We start from the raw sequence: 25,462 nt of genomic DNA on the forward strand, positions 1-25,462 counted from the left end.
CAAAAATCACCAAAACATACAGTACACTTGGATGCAAGGACTTATCCCGGAAGACTACAGTCCCTTCTAAACTGATATATAAAATCCAAATATTTTTTATTTGAACTGGGTTATACGGCAGTGTAGACTCATATAATCCAGTTCAAAGCAGATAATGTGGATTATCTACTTTCATAACCTGGATTATATGGCAATGTAGAAGGGGTGTACGTTTAGCAAAATCAGGCGGCTATTAGCTAAGGCAGTAGTAAAAGTCCTTTTAAAAAGTGCACATTTTTACTTAAAAGAAAAACCACATAATTCTTGCTGATGATTTATTTCTACTTCTATTTTATTTTTAAAATGGTATTACATCTAGTCTAGACTAGAGGCACTTTTTGAGATGCAGGGTAGGAATTTTTTTTAAGTAAAGAATTCAGGCATAGTTCAAGGGAAGTCAATTCCAAGTTCCTTGAAAAATGGGAGAACACGAATCACACTTATCAGGCATCAGGAGAAGGAAACATGCTTGCCATGAAAACGAGCAACATTTACACTCTAATACTCCTCTGAGGGCCCTTCCACACAACCATATAACCCAGAATATCAAGGCAGAAAATCCCACAATATCTGCTTCGAACTGAGTTATCTGAGTCCACACTGCAATATATCCCAGTTCAAAGCAGATAATCTGGGATTTTATTCAGCTGTGTGGAAGGGGCCTGAGAGATTCCTCATCACATAGTATGTTCTGCGGCATATCCTTTCTCTTCCAGTTCCTCTTTTGCCTGTTCAGACCTTGAACCTAAGATAAGCATAAATGTGCAGGCTTTTCAGCACATAAATTATAACCAGACCTTTGAGTGAGCAAGTGAAATATATTTCATGTAGAAAGATATCAAAAAGAAGAATGTAGGATAGTTACATTCTTGTTGTGTAAGTTTCTGTCTAGATAGCTTTGTAGATAGTTCTGGGGAGTAATCAGTGATCATGTCATGTAGGCCTAGAAAAAATGTTTATGTTTCTTTCAGGGGAGAGATTTTAAATCCAGAGCAGTGTTCTCAACTTTTTCTTCACCACAACCCCCCCTTTTAAAAACCTTTTGTAGCTGCACGCCAACAAATCTTAAGGCACTAGACTATATCAAATAATTATTTCAATTTTTTCATGAAGGTCCTTCAAATTTAGTGGGGATATAAATTAAATTAATCTGTTAATGCACACACTCCTATTATAATATAATATTTTGATTATAATGATTCTATACAAATTTAATTTTTTTTAAAAAAGGAGCCCCGGTGGCGCAGTGTGTTAAACCGCTGAGCTGCTGAACTTGCTGACTGATAGGTCGGTGGTTCGGTTCAAATCCGGAAAGTAGACTGAGCTCCCACTGTCAGCTCCACTGTCAGCTTCTGCCAACCTAGCAGTTCAAAAACATGTAAATGTAAATACTAGTGTATAAGCCTAGTTTTTCAGTTCTTTTTTAGGACTGAAAAAAAACCTCCTCGGCTTATACTCGGTTGAGGGTCCTGGTGGGCTTATATTCAGGTCGGCTTATACTCAAGTATATATGATTTACTGTATTTATTATTTTTCTCTATTATTATTGGTATTGTTACACTTATTATTTTATTCTATTAATTATTATTATTACATTTATTATTTTACTCTTATTATTGTTGTTACTTTTACATTTATTTTACTCTTACTCTATTTTATTATTATTAATACATTTATTATTATACTGCATTTATTATTATTATTATATTTATTATTTCACTCTTATTATTAAAAGGATACATAAGCACAATTTACATTGAAGAAGATGAAAATAATGATTTAATCAGAGTTGAACCGTCATATCTTAAATTACAATTTGATGTAAAGATTCAAAAACATTTAAACTACTGAAGCCTCAATTAATGTAATTTTATTGGTATCTCGGCTTATACTGGAGTCAATGTTTTCCCAGTTTTTTTGTGGTAAAATTAGGTGCCTCGGCTTATATTCGGGTCGGCTTATACTCGAGTATATACGGTAGATCAATAGGTACTGCTCTGGTGGGAAGGTAACGGCACTCCATGCAGTCATGCCGGCCACATGACCTTGGAGGTGTCTGCGGACAACGCTGGCTCTCCAGTTTAGAAATGGACATGAGCACCAACTCCCAGAGTCGGACATGACTACACTTAATGTCAGGGGAAAACTTTTACCTTTTACCAATTTAAAATAATAGTATCTGTTACGGTTTGACTATGCGTGCAGACCAGCAGAAGATTAGTCCTTTGTATATTCAAAAAATACTAACACAAGTTGAAGAAAATGCACAACTCAAACTTGACTCTTGTGCAGCAGAGTTCATGGAAAAAACACAAATTTTCTAGTAATAATATAGTCACAGTTCCTCTGGAACAGGGGTCCCCAAACTTTTAAAACAGGGGGCCAATTCATGATTCTTCAGACTGTTGGAGGGCCGGATTATAGTTGGCCACCAAGCAATAATAATTAATAATAAGAATAATAATAACAACAACAACAACAACAACAATAAAAAGAGGGTTGAAAGAGACTCTTTGGGCCATTGAGTCCAATCCCCTTCTGCATTTGTGCAACAAAAGCACAAGCAAACCACCCCTGACAGATGGCCACCCAGCGTCAATGTTAATAACAATAATAATAATAATAAAGAGGGTTGGAAGAGACCCCTTGGGCCATTTAGTCCAACCGCCTTCTGCCTTTGGGCACCAAAAGCACAAGCAAAGCACCCCTGACAGATGGCCACCCAGCGTCAATGTTAATAATAATAATAATAATAATAATAATAATAATAATAATAATAATAATAAGGGTTGTAAGAGAAGAAGAGACCCCTTGGATCATTTAGCCCAACCCCCTTCTACCCTTGTGCTGTGGGGGCCGGATAAATAGCTTCAATGGGCCGCATCCAGCCCCCGGGCCTTAGTTTGGGGACCCCTGCTCTGGAGTATCAAACTCACATATGGTTCTTGCATTTAATTCATGCAATGCTTTCCATCAGAAAATATGTCTTCTCCCAATCTTCATTTCTTGTTCATGGAGACGAGCATGGAAGACAAACTTGCCAGCATCAAATAGGCTCCGAGCCAAGAGCTTACCTGGAGTAAGCTCAGAGGCGAACTTACGCACATTGCTGCTTCTGTTCATTCAAGAGACAAAATGGCCAAAGACCGAGAAGCAGTGTCCTTGACCCACCTTGTGAACAAATTGCTCTACTCGAGTTTGAAGTCCCCACACTTCAAATTTCACAGACACCAATTTGTAGGAACACATGATGGGTTCTTGAGTGTCTCTCCAGCCCTCTTTTAATAGGCCTCTCCCAGTCTTCTCTGATTTGAAATATTTAGGATCCTATTTAAAAAAAGAGAAGGAATGGGAAGGGGAAAAAAAAGATAGTTGAAGACAGGAGTATACAAAGTAAATCAATGACAAGCAGTTAATCCTTGTATTTATAAAAGACATTTTAAATGAACTGTTAGGGGAAAAAAGATCCCAATTCACTTCCAGAATGGGAAGTGTTTGTCGAATAGCTGGAATTGTAATACCCATTGCAATTGTAATGGATCCACTGCACGTCATCCTGAGTTTAATTACCATATTTGCTCAATTTTAATATTAATCTTTTTTGACTAAATTACTTTCCCAAAATGAGAGTGTAAATTAGATTCGTGTAATACAGTAAATACCTTTTAGGGTTTCAGTTTTGAAAATTGAGGTGCCCCTTAGATTCAATGGTGCATTAGACTCAAGTAAATATGGTAGTTTTATCAATTTATTAATTTGTTTGCAGTTGTGCACCTTTTACCACTGAGCCAACTGGATCTTTGGACTGTAATAAAGTTTTGAACGAATAATTTGATCTACTGAAAATGTTTCCAATTTTTTTTGACTTACTCAACAATTTATTGAGTGAGTGTACTATAATTGGGTTACCAATGTGATTCAGAAAACATATGTCTATATATTACAACATAATCATTACTGCTAAGCACTAATTCTAGCTTTTTGATTCTAGCTACAGCACCAAAGAAGTTTGCAGAAAAATATTGACTAGACCCTTAACAGGACAAGAAAAATAAACATATGCACTGGGGGTAATGACAAGCCTTACTGGTACTTTTATGATATTGGTTTCAGATCTATTTATTATGTAGTACTTTAATTTACTGAGATCTTGCCTTCTCGCTCAACATATGCATTGGAAGCTTTGAATATTGAAGTCAATATTGACCCACTGACCGGAGTACTGTATAACCAAATCATATGAGCGGACATTAAATTAGTCTACCATTTTAGTTACTATTCAAAGTTACCTTTAAAGGACATTTTCAGTTAATTGGGAATTTTTGAAGTCATAAGATTTCTCTTCCAATAACAGTATTTTTTTTTAAAAAGATGCCACACGTTACTCTTGTAAACATTGTAATAACTACCAGTAAAGTTTTATTGAACAATAGGAGTAATCAACCATTTAATTAATAGGTTTCGCTTTTTCACAAAGCAATTCCCTCGTCTTGGAGAATAATTGCCAAGATTATTACAATGAATTACACATTTTTGATTTTGTGTTTCAACTAAAGATGCTACCAGATAGTTATTTGCAGTTTTCTATTTTCCAGTGAATGCACATTTCAATCATAATCATGTTAAATCAAAAGACCTTTTATGTAGTTGGAAAGTATCTTTATGTAAATCTGACTGGAAATGGCCGTAGTTCCTCCCTTCTTCAAAAACAATAATTAAGTTTGCTTTAATTTCTTCCCCTTTGGATCCAACAGCAAATCAAATCTGGGGCAGCAGTATTTCTGCCTTGTTAGCACCCAATACTGAATGCTATTTTTAAAATGTTTTGCACTTGGCATTACAATGTACTGAAAAATATGAAGTAATTTGTGTGATTTGCTAGCAAAATTATTCCATCAAAATGAGTTTGCCTTGTAAATTATATTTGACAGAAGCACAGAGAGGAGGGGAGAGATGTTCCAAACCAAGTGTTTAAAATAGGATCTTAATAGCAGAGTGATTATGCGCTGAACCAGACAGATGCTGGCTGTAACTCTGTGACTGTTAAGCATGAGCGAGCCCCCATTTCTTTCATCAAGAATTTGTGATGATCTGGAAAGAGCACAAAACCCATTTTTAATTTCTTAAAAAATCTATCTTATTAAAAAGTGAATTTACATTTGGCCTGAAGACTGAGGAATATAAAACAGCACAGCTGGTATCTAGAACATAGTTCCATGAGCCCAAAGGGAGTTTAGATGTGTTTATTTTCAACATTTACGCACACATACACACACTACATCACACTCTGTAAAGGGCGTTTCTGTCCTATTTCATCATAAGGCCAGCTGGGGTGGATAGTTGGCAGAGTGGTTAGCAAGTCTCTTTGGAACCCGATCTCTGACTTTACGTCCAGCTTTATATCTAATTTCTAATAGGTTTTGATAAAACTCTGTCTCCTAGTTTGACCTTAATATTATCTACTGTTTCCTTGGAGAAAGTTTTTACATTTTGAGTTAATAGACCGGTTAAATATAATTTTATTATAAGAGTACTGCTTTCCTTTTTAGTAGCAACCAAACAGTTGGGAATAAATTGGGGATAAATTTGCTCTACTTCATATCAACTTGACTGTCGTTGCTATTACAATACCAAGGGAGGCGTTCTGTGTATCTATCTCACACAGTGCAGTCTGGTTTAAAGCCTGATTTTGAGTTGATATTGGCTCTGGCAGCTCTTCTGAATGAGTTATTTTGGGGAAGAGATGTGGAAGTGCAAACTGTTGTTCCCGCCTGATCTCTTTTTTGATAACATCAAGTATGTCCTCCAGCCCAGTCTCTTTGAGAATTGGCCTGGAAACAAACTATTACTGCAGTTCTAATTTTACTTTTTATTCCAGGGAATAGCATTGAGTACCCATAGGCCCATGTTTTGCCAGCTATATACTGCATCATCTTGTATCCAGTGGTATTTGACAACTACATGAATAAGTTAGGAGTTGCCACTGGGAAATTTGGGTAGAACATATCTGCTCTGTCTCTCTATCTATCTGATTATCTTAAAGCAGAGGAGGGAATCATGCTCCAGATGTTGTTGGACTGTAAGATCCTTATATGTACATATACAGTGTTCCCTCACTATTTTGCGGTTCACTTTTCGCGGATTCGCTGTTTTGTGGTTTTTCAATAAACTCTAAAAGAATATTATAAATCATAAAAAATTATAATTTACAGCCTAAGGAAGGGAGGAAGGAGAAGCTGAAAGGAGAGAAAAGGAGCCCAAGCGGCAACAGGAGGAGGAGGCGGCGATTTATCAACACACAATTGGTTGTTAAAGACTTAAAATCGTGTATAACTACTACAATAATGTATAAATATTAAAATAAATACAGTGTCCCTATTTCGTGGATTTACACTTATTGCGGGTGGTCCTGGAATGTAACCCCCATGATAAGTGAGGGAACACTGTATTTCTTGTTTGGATACTGCCTTCTGACTATTCAAAAATGGAAGATCCAGGTTATTTGGTCAACATCGCCACAATGTCGCTAAAGGTTTCTTCAAGAAAATTGTATTTTTCCCTGATCCTCTGTCTATATATTTTTCACTATTGTTGTTATTTGGTTTGTTTCAGGAAGCCTGACTTCTTATATAATATTATAAAATAAGTGTTTGAAGCGAAAGTGGAGAAACCTTTACACACACTGGATCTCAGTCAGCCAATTATCTTTGTTTGCCTATAAACTGAAGGCAGATGGTTTGCAGGCTGTTCATCACAAAATATAGGAAGAAATGAAGCTTCTCTTTATACTAGTACTGTATACAACTAGTTATTTAATCAGCTGATGTAGAATGCTCCACCAATTGATGTTTGATGAAATGAAGATCTTAAAAATGATCCATGCTTTTAAAAATTTATTTTAGCTACTTATCAATAAAATGTCATTGCAAGCACTGTGCCAAATCCCAAGATTTGCTTTTGGCTAGAATGGGAGCTGGAGATAGGGTTGTTAATTTTATTTTAACTTACGAATGAATATGCTTAATTTACAAGCTATTATGCAAATCTAATCTTTCATGTCAGTTGGATATGTGAGCTTAAAATATCCAGCTCACATATGAAGTTGACCTATTAACTGGAATGCGCTTAAATTCACATAAGGGGGACTTTATTTTAAAAACTGATCATGTGTAGCATATATAATAATGTTTCCCATGCAGTGTTACTAAACAGAGGCTTTAAAAACATCCTAATGATGCTGCCTCTTGGGACAAGCTATTACAGTGGCATTTTCGCATGGAACCTCTGTATTCTGGTTGCCTACATGATCTGATCCCAAGCATCAGCATGTAGCATTCTTCCATAATGCTTACTTCTTTGTGTTTAGCAAGTCCAGTGCCCTGCCAGCATCCACCCTGACATTTCCTGGTTATTTGGAGCCAAAAAATGTAAATTTCCCATAGAATCAATAATAGAATCATACAGTTGGCAGAGGCTACAACGCCCACCCAGACTTTCGGTGCAGGAAAACACAATCAAAGTACTCCCATAATGGCCAAAAGCAGGGATGAAGAACCTCCCTATCTCGTCTGCAAGGACCTCCTGCAAACCCTGCTCTAATGTGAAGCATTTTCTCTGGTTGGAGAAGGAAGAGAAGGTAGGCAAGTAGCTACTGACAGAGCCACTATTTTAAGCAGTCATGGTATAGTTACCTTTCTCTCCTTTTATTTATTTAATTATTTTTATTTCCAATATTTATATCCCACCCTTCTCACCTGAAGGGACTCAGGGCAGCTTACAACACTGGCACAATTACCATGTTTCCCCAAAAATAAGACAGTGTCTTATATTAATTTTTGCTCCCAAAGATGTGCTAGGTCTTATTTTCAGGGGATATCTTATTTTTCCATGAAGAATAATTCACATTTATTGTTGAACGAAAAATAGACTTTTATTATATACTGTACAGTAGTTGTCATCACAAACCAGCATAACCAGACAAATTGTGAATCCTATCAATAATTTCTTGTTACTACCATTATTTCCATGTACAACTGGTATGTACATTTACCAATCCTGCATGCTCTGGTGTTCTGTTTGGCAGGCGCCGAGCATGCTTCCAAAAAAAAACTTTGCTAGGTCTTACTTTCGGGGGAGGCCTTATATTTAGCAATTCAGCGAAACTTCTACTAGGTCTTATTTTTGGGGATGTCTTATTTTTGGGGAAACAGGGTAGGTGCCTATACAAAATCAATCAATAATACATAAAATCAGTTAAAAACTATTAAATACAGTATAAAATTACAGTATATAAATTTTAAAAATACGTATGCTCAGATCCATTCATCCAAAAACCTTGTGCTTTTGCCTTTACTGGCCAAGAAAGAAAAGTGAGGGAACAAAGGTGGATTCATTGTGTGATGCCTCATGGGCCTTGTAGTCCTGCTCCTAGTGCCATCGTGACAGATGAAGACGAAAACATGGGGTTTTCACCGGTTCAACAAGAGCCGGAATCTTTCCAGCTGCCGGATGTTGATGTTTTTGCCCAAGAACCCAGTAAAACAGACCTTGGGCATTCCTCACCCCCGTTCCCTAGGAGACAGTCCTATTCTGCAGACAGGGGAGTGAGAGAACAGACTCACAGGAGCTTACGGATTGCAGCTAAACAACAGGCTGATTAGCCATGCTTCCCTTGGGAAATTCTAAGGAGTTTCACATCTGGACAAAGTTGGGTTTCGTTTCCCGTTCTCTAGGGAAAGAGGTAGTTGGCGGGAAAACGAGACCCCAATATAGGTGCCTGGCACGTTAGAATTGTTGCAGAGTCAACAGAGCAGCTCCAGAAGCAACTTCGTGTTTCCAGCCTTGTGTGGACTTCGCAAAGTCCGCAACCCCAGTTCCTTGCCTTCCGGATCAAGTATTCAAGATTTGTCTAGCTTTGTTTTAGTCACGGACCTTGTTCTTAGAATCTCTGTTTCGCCTTGTTCCTTGTTGCTTGGCAATAGTGTGTGTTTCGGTTATTGGATTAAAAACTTTGAACTCCAATATCATTTATTGGACAATACATTTTTGGACTATATTTGACCTCATTTGATAGGTCTGCTTCTGAACTATATTCTTCACTTGTTTTTATTACTTTTATATATTTACTTAATAAAGATATTAGATAGATATTGGTCTCTGCGTCAGGTTCTTGGTGCTCCGTTGCCTCGGGTGTGACACATTGAGGAGATGGGGTGAGGGATAGATGTAAATCCACTTTGTTGCATACTCAAGATGGATCTATACTTCCAAATAAAATCCATATTATCTGCTTTGAACTGGATTATATGGCAATGTAGATCCATATAATCCACTTTAAAGCAATGTGGATTTTCTGATTTGATAATCTGGATTATATGACAGTGTAGATACCGCCTCCGTGGCAAGGTTTCAACTATCCAGCACAATGTGCCAAAATGTATCAGCTAGGGATGTGAAGGAAGCCTGGGAAGAATATGTGTGAATGTGGATGGGATCAGCAAGTGTGCATATGTGGTAAATTCTATGTCACAGTGAAAGAAAGAGAGAGAAAGAAAAAGGCAGGGGAAGGATTTGTGTTTGTCCGTTCCTGGCCCCTTCTTGAGATAGCAGTGGCACTACCCACTTTACCTACTGCTGGCAAGGGTGGCCACTGTAGTCCCAAGCCCAGCTGGAAGAAAAAAACCTCTATCAACTTTCTGGAATAACAGGAAGGGAAGAGAATTGTGGTAAATTATAATAGCACCCAAGCTGTGCTAACTACACAGGTAAGTCTGCCAGGGCCCACCCATATCAAGATGAGAAATATACTTTGCCAAGAGCTTACATGTTCCTGAAAACCTGGAACCAGCCTTATTTGCGCCTGTGAAATAATGGAAGCTTTGTTATGCTGAATGCATTTAACAGCAGCAATTGGGATCTATTATAACACAGCCCTATTTCACATACAAAAGAAGGAGAAAAAAAGGCAGTGGAAATTCATGGGTTGTTTTGCACCTCCCTGCCTCGCTCCATTCCAGCTGCCTGTGAATGGTTCATCACTCACATTCATATCCCTGGTCACAGAGACCTGAACTTGAGATTATGATACTGAAGGTACATCAAAGCTATTCTAATAAGCAGAAGTGGTTTGTTGCTGTTGTTTATTCATTCAGTCGCTTCTGACTCTTCGTGACCTCATGGACCAGCCCATACTAGAGCTCCCTGTTGACCATTGCCACCCTCAGCTCCTTCAAAGTTGAATCAGTCACTTTAAGGATACCATCCACCAATCTTGCCCTTGGTTGGCCCTTTTTCTTTTTCCTTCCCTTTTCCCCAGCATCATTCTCTTCTCCAAGCTTTCCTGTATTCTCATGATGTGGCCAAAATGCTTCATCTTTGCCTCTAATATCCTTCCCTCCAGTGAGCAGTTGGGCATTATTTCCTGGAGGATGGACTGATTGGATCTTCTTATGGTCCATGGCACTCTCAGAATTGTCCTCCAGAACCACAGTTCAAAAGTGTCTCTCTTCCTTCACTCAGCCTTCTTTATGGTCCAGATCTTACATCCATAGGTTACTACGGTGAATACCATTGCTTTAACTATGCAGACCTTCATTGCCAGTGTGATGTCTCTACTCTTCACTATTTTATCGAGATTGGTCATTGCTCTCATTGCAAGAAGTAAACGTCTTCTGATTTCCTGGCTGCAGTCGGCATCTGCAATAATATTTGCACCTAGAAATACAAAGTCTGTCACTGTTTCCCCGTTTTCTCCCTCTATTTGCCAGTTATCAATCAATCTAGTTGCCATCATCTTGGTTTTTTTTTATGTTTAACTGCAGAAGTGGTAGAGAACAGAAAGCCGTTGAGGGTCAGATAACAAGGAAAAGATGACCCTTCTGTGTTCCCTTTGGATGGGAATTAAACCTGGGAAGAGGAAAATGATAGCATTGGATGTTGCCTTGAACCAGGAGGATAAAAGCTGCATGAATCTGCAGGAACAGGGAATCCTCATGAAACCCTACCTGCCTCATTGTTGTCCTTGAGCAATCTTCTGCATTTTGAAAATTCAGTGAGCATTCCAATGATGTGAGAAAAGAAAGAGGAAAATGTGTGTCCTTATATTACATAGGCATTTGAGCCCGCAGTCTTCAAATTCAGAACAACAACCTCAACCTAGAAATGTATCACCAAAATGCAAATGTGACTGGATATGGAACAAGTCTTGCATAAAAAAGGAGATATATCTAAAGGAATCACTCCACTAACTAATAATAGTTTTAAAAAAGTATGTTCCAGAGCTTAGTAAAGATTACTTGGAATCCTGACAAGGAGGCATTGTTCAGTTTCTAACACAATTTGTTCTAAAAGGGGAAATACAAGGCATAAGCCAAGGTCACTTGCATTTTCTCCTATGTTTTGACTAAAAGTAGAAGACATCAAGATTTTTTAGGGTTTTTTCTTGCATGTAACACCAGAACAAAAGAAGGATTAAACAGAAATTTAGAGTTGATAAAATAAGATACCTCCCCCACTTCATTTAATGCAATCATAACTGGAGGCATGAAACTGTATTTCTTGCTGTTCCCTTGACATAATTACAGTAGAGTCTCACTTATCCAAGCTAAACGGGCCGACAGAAGCTTGGATAAGCAAATATCTTGGATAATAAGGAGGAATTAAGAAAAACATCAAATTAGGTTATGGTTTTACAAATTAAGCACCAAAACTTCATGTTATACAACAAATTTGACAGAAAAAATACTTCAATACGCAGTAATGTTATGTTGTAATTACTGTATTTACAAATTTAGCACCAAAATATCATGATATATTGAAAACATTGACTACAAAAATGGCTTGGATTATCCAGAGGCTTGGATAAGCGAGGCTTGGATAAGTGAGACTCTACTGTACTTGAATATAAGCAGTGTTTTACTGGCAGGACAATATATTTTCAAAGATGTGTGTGTGTGCACGTGTGTGTGTGCATGTGTATATGCAATCATGTACATGTCCATTCAAGTGTACAAGTATTCAAATATGAGAGAGAAAGCATTCTGCAGAGAGAGCAATCTCAGCCCCAGTCATGCCCAGCATGCCTGTGCCCATTGGAGTTTACACTGAGATTGATGCACCCCTCACAAATGCATGAATGTTAAAACCAGTGGTTCTCAATCTGTGGGCCACAGCCCACTGGTGGGCAGTGAGACCTAAAATAAGGTCCATGAGACATGCGGGAAAAATCAGCTCTAGATTATTAAATATGTTTTTTTGTGGGCAAGCAAATGGCGACTACTGGATAGCATATGTTCTGTATCAGAAACCAGAGCTGGTGTGGTCTATCCAATGCAATTTTCTGAATCAGCACCCTAAATAACTAAACTGAATCTAAAGTTGACCAGAAACGGATTCGTAACCCCTTTGGTACTAATGTTGGAGAGTAGCCCCAGGTCAAGTGGATCTAAACCACTGGTTTAGATCAGTGTTGTTCATCCCTTGGTCTTGCAAGTGTCTGGGGATCCCTAGCCAGATTTGTCCAATGCTCAAGAATTCTGGGAGCTGAAGTCCAAAACACCTGGAGGACCAAAGGTTGGACCCCATTGGTTTCGACAGTCCTGGACCTCAGTCCTAAGGTCAAGTGTAGCTACAGTTGGCACTTCAGATTTGTGGGTTTGACTTTTGTGGATCTGATTATTTGTTGATTAATGAGTTCTCTCTAGGAATTTCTAGGTCCTCCAGCATGCTTAAAGATGCCTGAAGACCTAGATATTCCTAGATGTTGCCTGGAACAAGTATCCAAGTGTGTTATAACTTTTAAAAACCCGACTCTTCTCCTGTGTTGCTTAAGCTCAATCATTCTACTTCTGGCACTAGAAGCTTGTACTCTGCTGAACTGCGGATACTGCTATTATTGTTGCTTTACATTTTTGAATCCTTCCTCTCTTTTTAGAAATTAGCCCCACACCCCACACTAGAGAGCTGTTCTCTCAGGTAAAAAAAAAAATATGGATTTTCCCATTTTCATGGGGACCCTGTGCCCCTAACTCTGGCAAAAAAATGGAGGGCCAGCAGTATATTATTGACAGATGATGGTAGGATTTATAGCAGTAAATTTTCTGTCTCTTAATAAGAAGCATTAAAGCTTGAAATGTGCAACTAAAGGTGCTTCCAGACAGCCCAGAAATCTATGCCAAAGTAGGTTATAAAAACCCACTTTGGCACAAATCTCTGTCCCCACTCCCACCAAAAAACCCGAGCTTTACTGGGGGGGGGGGGGGAGAGGATGCCATCCCAATTACAATGGCTATTCCAAAGCCCTCTAAATTGCTCCCTAAAAAGTAAATAAAATTTACCTGGCCACCATTACGTTCCTCCTCACGCCCTACTGGAACAAGGAAATGACGCACCAGGAGATTTTTTTTTGGGGGGGGGGACCCCAAGATGGCTGAGTGGATTGGGCGCAGGCTTACCCTAAGATCTGGGTCTTACCAGGTGTTTGATTAATTCAGAACAAATGAGGATCTGAATTAATTTAGTTTTACCGGATGCGTCATTTGGATGCTTTTGGAAAAACTGAGACAGGTCCCTGTTTTTGGCCTGTCTGGATGGGACTTAATTTGTTTTATTTTGGGTTTCCGACACAAATATTGTAGCTTTCATACATGTGATGCCTCATTCTTCTCTGTTGTTTCTGAGCAATCACACACAGGGGAGTTCATCATATGAGCTCGTTCCCTGGGGCAAAGGGTTTGGCTCTGGTGTCAAGAGCCTTAGTTACATCCCAAATGGATTGTGGTGATGCCTTCCTTTGGTGGGCCTTCCTTTGAAGAATGTTTAGAAACTTCAATTGGTGGAAAGATCTGCAGCCTGATGGCTAATGTGTGTAGCAGCAGGCAGCATACAACCCCCGTGTTGCAAGAGCTCTAGTGGGTACTTGTCTGTTTTCAGGCACAATTCAGAGTGCTGAACTGTGTCTTTTCAAATGAGTCTCCCTGAATTTTAAAAGCAAACAATTTTTAAATGCAAGGGAGCCACTTTTCTTTATCATACTCCATTTACAGGTAAATTTAGTGGTTTGGTTACTCCCACATTTCAGACCTCCCTTCCTAGGGAGGTTAGGGAGGCTTCTTTTTTGTGTTCCTTTCGGCAGCAGGTTACGACCAGGGCTTTTATGGTGCTGTACAAATACCAGCTGCTGTAAGCTATGTTTCAGTGGAAGGAACTGGCAAAATCACCTCCAAGGAACTATATGAAATTCATGGAGGTCACCATAAATAGACAGATGACCTGAAGACACATATTCATTGCCTTAAATCTGCATTAAAGTGAGGTTTTAATGGGTTGTTGTTCTGTTTTATTCTGTATGTGTTAACTATGTTCTGTTACTCCATGCCTTTTTGTAACCGATCTTGAGCCCCAACCTGTTGAAGGGCAAGGAAATAAAACGTAAAATATGGATGGACTTCACAACATAGACACAGAACATGGGAACACAGGCCCCTTCTACACTGCCATATAAAATTCTGATTATCTGCTTTGAACTGGGTTATATGGCAGTGTAGACTCATTATTATTATTATTATTATTATTATTATTATTGTTGTTGTTGTTGTTGTTATTTTATTGTATGACACAGCAAACAAGATAGACATGCTGGATTTCATATCACAAAATCACAAGTCGAACACTTCCCAAGTGTCTAGGACTGTGTGATGTATTTTTGGATGATTCGCGCAGATCCCAGTAGGGTAGCCTTTTGCAGTTGACAGATCGTAATTTTGTCAATGTCTATTGTTTCCAAATACTGGCTGAGATCTTTTGGCACGGCACCCAGTGTGCCCATCACCACTGGGACCACCTGCATTGGTTTCTGCCAGAGTCTTTGAAGTTCGATCTTGAGGTCCTGATAGCGGCTGAGTTTTTCCTGTTGTTTTTCATCATTGCGACTGTCACCTGGGATGGCAACATCAATGATCCAAACCTTTTTCTTTTCCACAACTGTGATGTCTGGTGTGTTGTGTTCCAGAACTTTGTCAGTCTGGATTTGGAAGTCCCACAGTATCTTTGCATGCTCATTTTCCAATACTTTTGCAGGTTTGTGATCCCACTAGTTCTTTACTGCTGGGAGGTGGTACTTGAGGTATAAGTTGTTATCATCATCATCATCATCATCATCGTTTTTTATTTATATCCCGCATACGGAGACTCAAAGAGGCTCACAACTGAAAGCATTGCAGTACAACTTAAAATATTCAAATATACAAGTATTAAAACAGTATTAAACATCAATATAATCCAGTTCAAAGCAGATAATTTGGATTTTCTGATTTGATAACTTGGATTATACTGCAGTGCAGAAGGGGCCACAGAGCTCTGGGCAAAAATAAGGGGGCAACAAATCTGTATAGCACTAGTAGGAAATTTGGCAATCTACGGGATAATGATTTTTGAGTTGGTTTTTTCCCCAACAACTACACCTGGAGGAGGCCTTGAGACAAGAATGGCTGACTTCATGTAGTAAATTAATATTTGTGAACATTCCTAGAACTGACTAATTGAACTGGCAATGTGAAATATTCCAAGCCATTTTTTTCCAGAAGGAAGACAGAGATCAGTGGGGATGAATCTAAAGCCATACATGACTCATGGCTGCTCTGAGAGATTTCAGAGTGAGATATAAGGGCTGAATGAGAAATTGCCAAGAAGGCAGAGGAGTTTATAGATAGGAGACTAAGTCAGAAGTGGTAGCATTAGGCCCATAGCCAGAAAGAAAATTCAGGAGGGGTTGAAACTGTTTTCCCCCCAATATGACTTTTCAGGTCAGTGCCTTCTGATCTAGCAAGAGATCTCAACAAGGCCTTGAAATTGCAAAGGTTCTTCACAGGTAACAAGTCCTGAATCATTGCTCCTTTTTTAAACCAGCTTTTGTCGGCCACAAAGGACAATAGTTTCCACAATTGGCAGAAATTTCTTTCTGTTTTCTTCTTATTTCCTTTATCATGATGACAGGTTACATCAAGATGTTTTCCACTGTGAATTAGCAAGAAGAATTTAGCCAAGCACAAGTTGTTTTGATGGTACTCTGCTTTTCTGGAGTCTACTGAAGACTTATATTGCATTTTTCCATTGCACAAATGGTTTAGCAACCAATGCACCAAACTGCTGATGACCACCTTTATCCCCAACCTCTCCTCCAAACACCACACTGTACTTCCAGAGTGCATCTTGTACATGAAATGAGTAGGCCATCCAGGGGAATCTGCTGAACCATTTGGATTGAAATCTTAGATCTCTCTTCTTATCCACAAGAAATACATATCCTGGCAATGGAGTCTGTGGATTTTGCACTAATGGAGCTTTCACTTAGTCATCAGAAACAGTCTTGTTCATATAAAGTCCAATTACACAGCTTCTTGTCTTTGCTCCTGTTGCATTGTTTCTTTGGCAGGGCTTGGATTAGATGAACCAGTGGGAGACACTTCAGTTTCCAGAGTTTCTTCAATTTCCACATGCAATCCAAGTCAAATCCCACCCAATTCCGCCCCATGCCTTAGGCTTTCCCTACCAGCTGCAGGTAGGCCAACTTGGTCGCTTCCACTTTGTCTAGTCGTGTTGGTGCTCATTGCCATTTCTAAGCCGAAGAGCCGGCTCTGTCCATAGACACCTCCAAGTCATGTGGCCGGTATGACTGCATGGAGCGCAGCAACAACAACAACAACAACAACATCTTGTTATGGATGATCTAAGAACTTGTGTTTTCTCATAGAATTTCTTTGCATGAAATTATTAAACTTACATTTTGTCAATTCCATAAGAAGAGAGGCTGTGAGGCAGACATTATGTTCCTGTAGTTAAATGAACATTAGCCATGGAGTAATTCTTCTTCTCTCTAGTGGTATGCAATGTATCTAGTGATTTTTCCCATGAAAGATAACAAATAAACCTTGATTGACAACTTCCCAGAAATATTTTATTTTTTTGCTGCAAAATTAATTTTCTTACTGTGAAATTTAATTGGGTATAATTAGAATGGAGAAATTAGAAAGGTGTAATTAGAAAAGGAATGTGTTAAAATGTCATCTTTATATCACTAGAGTGTTATAATGGACATTAAAAGAAAATAGTCAGCATACTCTGCTATACAAACACACCCAAAACTTGTCAAGTTTAATTAAATGTACATTCCCCATAGCTACCATTCCTATGGAACAAGAACAGCAGCAAGCAAAGTTAAGATAATAAGTAGCTGAGCCCTTTCCCCAGGTGATGTATAACACCGGCTCAAGTGCATTACAAATGTGTTCCTTCACAGAATGTAATGAACAGCCTGTCACCACCAACGCGTTGCAAATAATGCTTGTATGCTATATAACTGTTATAATGGTTTTCTCCCCAGAATAATAATTTCCTGTACAAGTCAAATGTTTCCATTCATTACCTATGCTAACAGATTCCTTCCAAACCTTCAGTTAACAGTTCCTATATAAAGGGCCTGGTTATTATTAGTATGTTTGACTTCCATTTCCGAACTGAATCATAATGTCTTTGGTATTATATTTTCAGATGACGATGGGTTGAGTCTGAATCAGACGCAATACTGTGTCAGATTCACTACTGCTATATTCACTACTCTTTCCTGCGTCTATGTTGTAGTTGCTCACGTAGGTGTAGCTGCTATTTGACCATAGGCAAGCTGGCATTCACCCTATGATTCGGTGCAACTGGAAAACAAATGTAGAAGGTGATCCTGGGGGCAGAATGCAGCTTCTCAAAAAAATCTAATTCTCTGTCCTTTCAACAACTAACTGCCACTCATCCTTAAGGCTCCAGAGACAGACTTGAAAGTGTCTCAGCAACAGCAGAGAAAACTGAGGAAACCTATGAGAGGTCCGCATAAGATTTCCAGTGGACAGACATGTAGTTTCTTGTTCCCCTCACTGGCCTGCAGTGACAAGTGTGCTCACGCTTTCTTACTGTTAAAAGTATGATTCAATAACTGTTCAAGTAACATAATGCATGTACACACCCTTCAACAGTCATAGTTGTATACTATGTAAACAATACTGTTTACAGTGTAAACTACACTGTCATATAATCCAGTTAAAAGCAGATAATCTGGATTCAGAGATAATCTGGATTCAGAGATAATCTGGATTCAGAGATAATCTGGATTCAGAAATTGAATTATATGGCAGTGTAGATGGGGTTTATGTGCAAACTACTTTGGCACTTTGAACTCAGGCCCCATCTACACTGCCATTTAAAATCCAGATTATCTGCTTTGAACTGGATTATATGACAGTGTAGACTCAAATAATCCAGTGTAAAGCAGATAATGTGGATTATCTGATTTGATAATCTTTTTTATATGGCAGTGTAGATCCAACCTCAGCTTGCAGCAGGAAACGGGAAAATGGAAGGAGGAAAGAGAAACTGAAGCATTTGAAAAAGCAGCTGAAAAACTAGAATGAGTACACGAATACAGTCAGTCCTCCACTTTGGAGGGTTTGACTGTCATGAATTGGATTATTCATAGATTATTTGCTGCAGTAAACATTGTAAGGTTCTGCTCATCTGACATCAAGATGAAGTGGAGGATAACCAAGGGCCATTCCATACAGCCGTATAACCCAGAAGATCAAGGGAGATAGCACACAATATTTTTTTTGAACTGGGTTATCCAAGTTCACATTGCTATATAATCCAGTTCAATGTGGATTTTATACAGCTGTGTGGAAGGAACCCAAGATAATCAAGATTTGGAACAACTGAGAAAAAGTTACATCCTTTTTTGCTTTTTTAGCTTAGAAGGGAATGCATGATGGAGATTCATAACACTATTTTTGGTTTAGGGAAAGTAAATAGTTAACCATTTCCCTTTCTGTATCTGGGGTTGGACATTAAGCTGAGTAATGAAGCAGGATGCAAACCTTCTATCAGTGGAGAGGAAAATGTTTTTACTTACCTCTGATTCTTTGTAATAGCGCTCAGGAATTTCATCACAGGCAATATCAATAAAGCAGACTTCTCTGTCAAGATCTTTGGCTTCATTATTATCGAAAATCTGCAAGATTTTAAACAAACACTTTAATGCCCTGATGGGCTGGCAAACATATATTCTGTAAATGGTTATGAACAGACAACTCTTAGCAGTCCAAAATACCGCTTCCAAAAGCAATAGAGTATGTTCTTGGCAGTATTTCCGAATTGCTGGATTGCATTGTGCAGATGCAAACAATAACTTTAGAAAGTGGAGCAAAATGCTGGAAAACATTTCATTTAGTGCCTTTCGCAAGTTTTTCATTTCTTCTTGCAAGGCTCTGTCAAAATATGGTATAAACCATATAGCCTAAAAGTACTCAGAAGGAAAGTAGTCTTTTGTTCTCCGTGCAGCTCTTTCTCTTGGGTACCTTTATGCTACTTACCATCCTTGCATAAACAGAAACCTGTGTTCAAAGACGATAATCTGGATTTTATATGGCAGTGTAGAGAGTGCCTCAGGGCACTTTCACACAGTCATAAAACACAGAATATCAAGGTAGATAACCCACAATATCTGCTTTCGATTGGGTTACCTGAGGGCCCTTCCACATAGCCATATAACCCAGAATATCAAGGCAGAAAATCCCACAATATCTGCTTTGAACTGGTGTATCTGAGTCCACACTGCCATATGTCCAGTTCAAAGCAGAAAATATGGGATTTTATTCAGTTGTGTGGAAGGGGCCTTAGGTTCATGGTATTACCGTATATACTCGAGTATAAGCCGACCTGAATATAAGCCGAGGCATCTCATTTTACCACAAAAAACTGGGAAAACGTATTGATTCGAGTATAAGCTGAGTGTGGGAAATACAGTAAACTACCTCTGTAAGTGGAAAAGGAGGGTCAACAAAAACAATATGGTATCAACAATAACTTTATAATAGTAGTAATAATAATAATAATAATAATAATAATAATAATAATAATAATAATAATAATTCATTTGTTCCCTGCCCTATCTCCCCATGGGGACTTAGGGTGGCTTCCAACATAGTAACAGGCAAACATTCAATGCATATATAAACAAAAAACAAAAAACAATTTAAACAAAAGACAATACTAAACATTGTTAAAAAAAAAAGGTTTTCCCCTGATGTTAAGTCCAGTCATATCTGACTCTGGGGGTTGGTGCTCATCTCCATTTCTAAGCCAAAGAGCCGGCGTTGTCCATAGACACCTCCAAGGTCATGTGGCCGGCATGACTGCATGGAGCGCCGTTAGCTTCCTGCCGGAGCGGTACCTATTGATCTACTCACATTGGCATGTTTTCGAACTGCTAGGTTGGCAGGAGCTGGAGCTAACAGCGGCCGCTCACGCCTCTCCCGGGGATTGAACATGGGACCTTTCAGTCTCCAGCTCAGTGCTTTAAAGCACTTCGCCACCAGGGCTCCTTAAACATTGTACAATAAGTTAAAATACAATAAGTTAAAATAAATAGTTGCATTAACTAATTACCATTAAAAGCAATTAAAAAACCAGCCAAGGTAAATTGTCATATGAGTTCCCTTTTGCCGTCTCTAAGGCTTCTCCCATTGCGAACCGCATTGGCTTTTCAGTGTGATGCTGAAGTCTAGAACGGCATTAGCCTTTTCAGCTGCAGCATCACTCTGTTGGCTCGTGTTCGGCTTGTGGTTGACTAAGACTCCTTTCATAGAATCCTAGAATTGGAAGGTACCTCTAAAGGCCATCTAGTCCAACCCCTTTCATTCCGCCTTCATGCAGGGAAAGCACAATCAAAGCACCCTCATATAATCCAATTCAAAGCAGATAATGTGGACCATCCGCTTTGATCATTTTGATCATATGACAGTGTAGAAGGGGCCTTAATGTCTCGAGTGCAACACTATACTAGCCCTGATATCCATAACACATTGTTTCCTATTTCTTGAAATCACCTTCTACTGAAACATAAATCTTTGGGCACTCTGAACTTTAATTTATGTACTGTATGTTTTTTTTCTTGTACCGTATCACAGCTGGGGGTTAAATCCTATTATGTTTAATCATCTTGGGAAACCTGCAGTGACAAGTGCCTTAGGACTTTATTGATTTGATTAATCTATTTTGTATTTTACTACCTTTCAAACTATGTTCTGGTTGTACTTTTTGGAGAATGTGTGCATGTTATGATGTATGACCACTTCAGTCTAACCCATCTCTTTTAAAGAAGGACCTTCTCTGAGATAGACATCAACAATACAAAGAAGATAGAGAATAAATAAGACAGATTTATTGCAATGGAAATTCAAGATTGATTTCTTTCCAGGCCCGCTTTTCCTATGCTTCTTCCAGCCAAATACCCTGAAATGCTCTTAGAGTTTGCAGGGGAGATAATTTGATTGGTTTTGCAATCATGCTGGGGATATTTTTAAAAGGTTTTTTAAGAGGTTAAAGCCCCTGGGGGAGGAGAAAAAAAACATAAGGTTTCCCATCTGTGTTTCTCCATTGGCAAAGAGCAAGAAGCAAATGGCAAGAACATTTTGTGTTCTTAACAATGCTGGTATCGTAAAAAGGGCTAATCAATATTATGATATAAGAAGGAAATTATGGAAACCTTGTAGTGATTGGTTTTTTTTAAAGCAATCTAAAATTAATATGACCAAGAGTGTGTCTAAACGGTAGAATTAATGCAGTTTAATGACAGCATTTTAATTGCCATGACTCAGTTCTATCGGATCCTGAGACTGTAGTTTGGTGAGGCACCAGCACTCTTTGACAGAGAAACTAAAGCCCTTGTAAAACTACACCTACAGTGTAAATGTACCCTTATCCAAAGATTTCCAAGGGAAAGTAAAGGCATCCTTTGAAAACAAGTGATTCTGGAAAGCATACATTTTAAATCCTTTGCAAAAATGTGCATTCAAAGTAAAAGATATTGGTCTACCACTAATAAAAATCAACAGGGGCTCAAGTAAATACTATGGACAGGATTCAAAGTTGCCCTTCACCAAATGGTTTCTGAAGTCTAGCATTGGTATCCCACTAGGGGTATGCAAATATTTGTTTTAAAATCATTAGTTATCTCTAATTTATACATTTTTTATCTATGAACAAAACAAAATTAAGAAACATGGGGGGCACGCAAAAACATAAGAATCAAAACTCACCCAATACTTTTTCTTTTGAATTCTGTAATGCTCGGAAGTCAGTGTCATTTTCAGAGCAAGCGAGGTGAAGCCAAAAAGGCTGCCATACCTCTTTAAATTAAGAAGAGATAAGCTGCCTCTTGCCATGTGGAGAGGACAGCAGCTGGCGGGAGGAGCTGACTGGGCTGGGAAAGAGGCTGAGAGAGCACAGAATTCTGGGAAATGTAGTTTGGGAAGCCCTATGGCAGAGAATTCAAAAGGCCCTGCCCAAAACTACATTTCCCAGAAGTCTGCTCAGCATCAGAAAGCCCCGATTAGGATAGGGGAGAGATCTGCCCCTCCTGGTAGCAGTCAGAGTTCCAATGAATTGTTGAATCTGCAAAGAGGAGGCTTGATTGATACTTCAAAACTAGTAAATAAATCTGTGCTGGACTGGGAAGAAATCCCTACATTTAAGTTCTATTGATACGGTGTTGTGTATCCTATAGAGACATTCAATGAGATAGATGTTGTGGCTTAAAAAGGTTTTTGTCAAAGCGTTTACAAATTTTCCCAAAATCAGTAGATGTAAGAATATTTCTGAAACTTGGGGGGTGGGGAATTATCCCCCTGTTATCTTGTGAATATAGAAAATTCAAGGAGATAGCTCTTGAAGTTTTTAAAAATGTTGTTTGTGAAAACTTTGAAAATTCCCCAAAAATTCATGAATGAGTGAAACGTCCTAAAACTGATGGGCTAACAATGGTAAATGTGTTCTATAACCGTAGCAAGTTTCATGCCAACAGCTCTAGAAATGAGGGAGAAAACAGCTCCTAAAGTTTCCCCATTGGTACAATTACCTAACGAAAAGTAACAAAAAATTTATTAACTCATTATAGTTAATACAAACCCTGTCCAATTTCGGAAACACTTTAGAAATGATCTTCCCGCCCACCCTCTAATTTTGTAATGAATATTGAAATATTTTTCAATATTTTTCAATACACAGAAAAGAAGTGAAAAAATCATTTTCACAAATTCTGCCCTTTTTGGATCTTAGTCCCATTTTCATGTTATTCTGGGGAATTCCCTAAACCAGAGCAGCTTTTTTCGGATATATACCGTAAGTGGCATTGTTTGGAAGAAAGAACTGGAAAGAAAAGCCTTCTCACTTCATCTCACATGGTTTTCAATGAAGAAGTTTCCACTGATAGATCATTGTACGAGGGCAAATAAGCGAGAAACAAATGCTACCATGATGGCTCTATCTTCTCAAGTTTTACATCAGTTTTACCCTTCATGTGAAGCTATATAGGCCCCATCCACACTGCCATATAATCCAGTGTCTGAATCCAGATGGTCTGCTTTAAATTGGATTATGAGTCTACACTGCCATATAATCCAGTTTCTCGATCCAGATTATCTGCTTTGAACTGGATTATATGGATGCATATAATCCAGTTCAAAGCAAATAATCTGGATTCAGAAACTGGATTATATGGCAATGTAGATCTAATCATAGAAAAGGCTTGGCTTGGATCACAAGCCAAGCTAAGTGTCATTTCCTTATAGCCGAGGAATATCTGAGCCAGTGGGTTGGATGCTTGGGACAATAAGCAACCGTACTGTATTTAACTACAGGTGAAGAAATATCTGATGAAATTAGAGATATGTACATTAAGTATGAGTGATTACTCATCAGTACATTATATTCCTCTCTGCAGCATTGGTGTCTGCTACATTTCTCTCTTTTGACAAAAAGTTGCTTCAGAACTGCATGTGACCACAAGCTACACTTTTTCTTAAACAACATATGTTTACACAAATATAAGTCTTATAATGTTTAGAGGGAATTATGATTAAGTAATTGTTTTTAGGGTTTCAGTCTAATTTTGACGTTTTGAGAGCTACAGCCTAAATCCAGTTCAAATTAATTTCAATTGGGTCTGAACTTTATTTTTTTTTAATTCACATTCTACACAGAAAAGCACAAAACTCAACCAACATCAGCATTCTCAAGAATCAGTATTACCAGAATCAAGCTTTTAATGTATGTTCAAATATAATGGAATGACCGAGAAAAGAAAAGGATTATCTAAAGAGAAGGGAGTAGAATCAAGTGAAGACATGCACAATCTCATCAACAGAATGCAAATGAGACTGAATTATTCAGTCTGATAATTATGTTTTTCACTGGATTAATGAACAATTTGCTAAAGCTTCTCAAAAAACTCTTTATATTTGCAATTCTGATTAAATACCCTTAGAGTCGCATATCAATATATCTTTGCTAATCTTCTATAAAAAAGGTTGCCAACCTGTTCCAATGACTAGACATCCAATGCTCTAAATTTGGTTGATGGGGAGGAAGACCATTTATAAAAGGTGGACATTTATATTGGTTCTTCTTGTGGCTAGAATAATTTTATTCACTTTTTTGAGGTCCCCATAGTTTCTTCAATGGGAATTACGAGAAGAATGATTATTACTAATTAAAATTAAACTTTTTTAAAAAATATGCTCCAAAACATCATTATGGTAATGAAGAAATGTAGGCTGTTTTCCTGGAGGTCGTAGATTGTTTTCCGTATGCCTGCTCATACTAATGGGAAATGTACATATATTTGGCAGTGCCTGCAAAACTACTTTGTTTAGTAAGCTATACATGTGTGTGTGAAGACAGAATGTAGCATTTCCACCAATACACCACAAAACTGTCTATGATATGGATGTGATATCTTCATTTATACACAAAAAGAGGAGCCCCTTTCATTTAATTGTGGAATGGTGAGTCAACATATCAGTTAATGTAATGGCAATGGAGCTATACTATTTGGACTTAAAAATGACGGGAAAGCCTATATATACCTCTATCTATTGCCTGTCTTATCACTGTTATAATTGGCATTAAAAGTTTGCCATGTATGTGTTTCTGTGATCTGCCCTGAGTCCCCTTCGGGGTTAGAAGGGCGGAATATAAATACTGTAAATAAATAAATTCAGTGTTTCCTGGTGAATAGAAATGGGGCTGGAGTGTAGCCCTTTATAGTACCAAAGGATAAAGATACTTAGCTTGCTATTATATGAGAGACTGATGTTTTAATGGTGTCCAGTAACACTACTGGGATGAAAGGTAAACAAAATCCCTTTTAAACTTTCTACTGTCTCTGTATTTGAATAGAATTAATTGAAGTAGAAGCTTACAATATTCAACAGGTGTATTTATCCATGTGCCTTCAAGCTGCCTGTTGATTTATGACATCCACATAAATTTCATAGGTTTTTTTTAATTAAATAAAACAATGAATAATCAGAGGTGGTTTTACAAGTTC

The 25,462-nt window shown here is 38.2% G+C and overlaps 1 protein-coding gene across 2 annotated transcripts in view; it reads right to left on the reverse strand.

The window, feature by feature from the left end:
• The window catches only part of pitpnc1 (phosphatidylinositol transfer protein cytoplasmic 1), a 236,672-nt gene that overhangs the window by 36,400 nt on the left and 174,810 nt on the right, over nt 1–25,462 (reverse strand). For both annotated transcript variants that reach the window (XM_008116369.3, XM_008116371.3), the window contains exons 6-7: nt 18,986–19,084; nt 3,211–3,366 (exon numbers count right to left, since the gene is read on the reverse strand). In XM_008116369.3, the coding sequence (XP_008114576.1) occupies nt 3,211–3,366; nt 18,986–19,084 (255 nt within the window). The remainder of the gene's footprint in view (nt 1–3,210; nt 3,367–18,985; nt 19,085–25,462) is intronic.

This window comes from Anolis carolinensis, chromosome 2 (assembly GCF_035594765.1).
Source record: "Anolis carolinensis isolate JA03-04 chromosome 2, rAnoCar3.1.pri, whole genome shotgun sequence".
Lineage (NCBI taxonomy): Eukaryota > Metazoa > Chordata > Lepidosauria > Squamata > Dactyloidae > Anolis > Anolis carolinensis.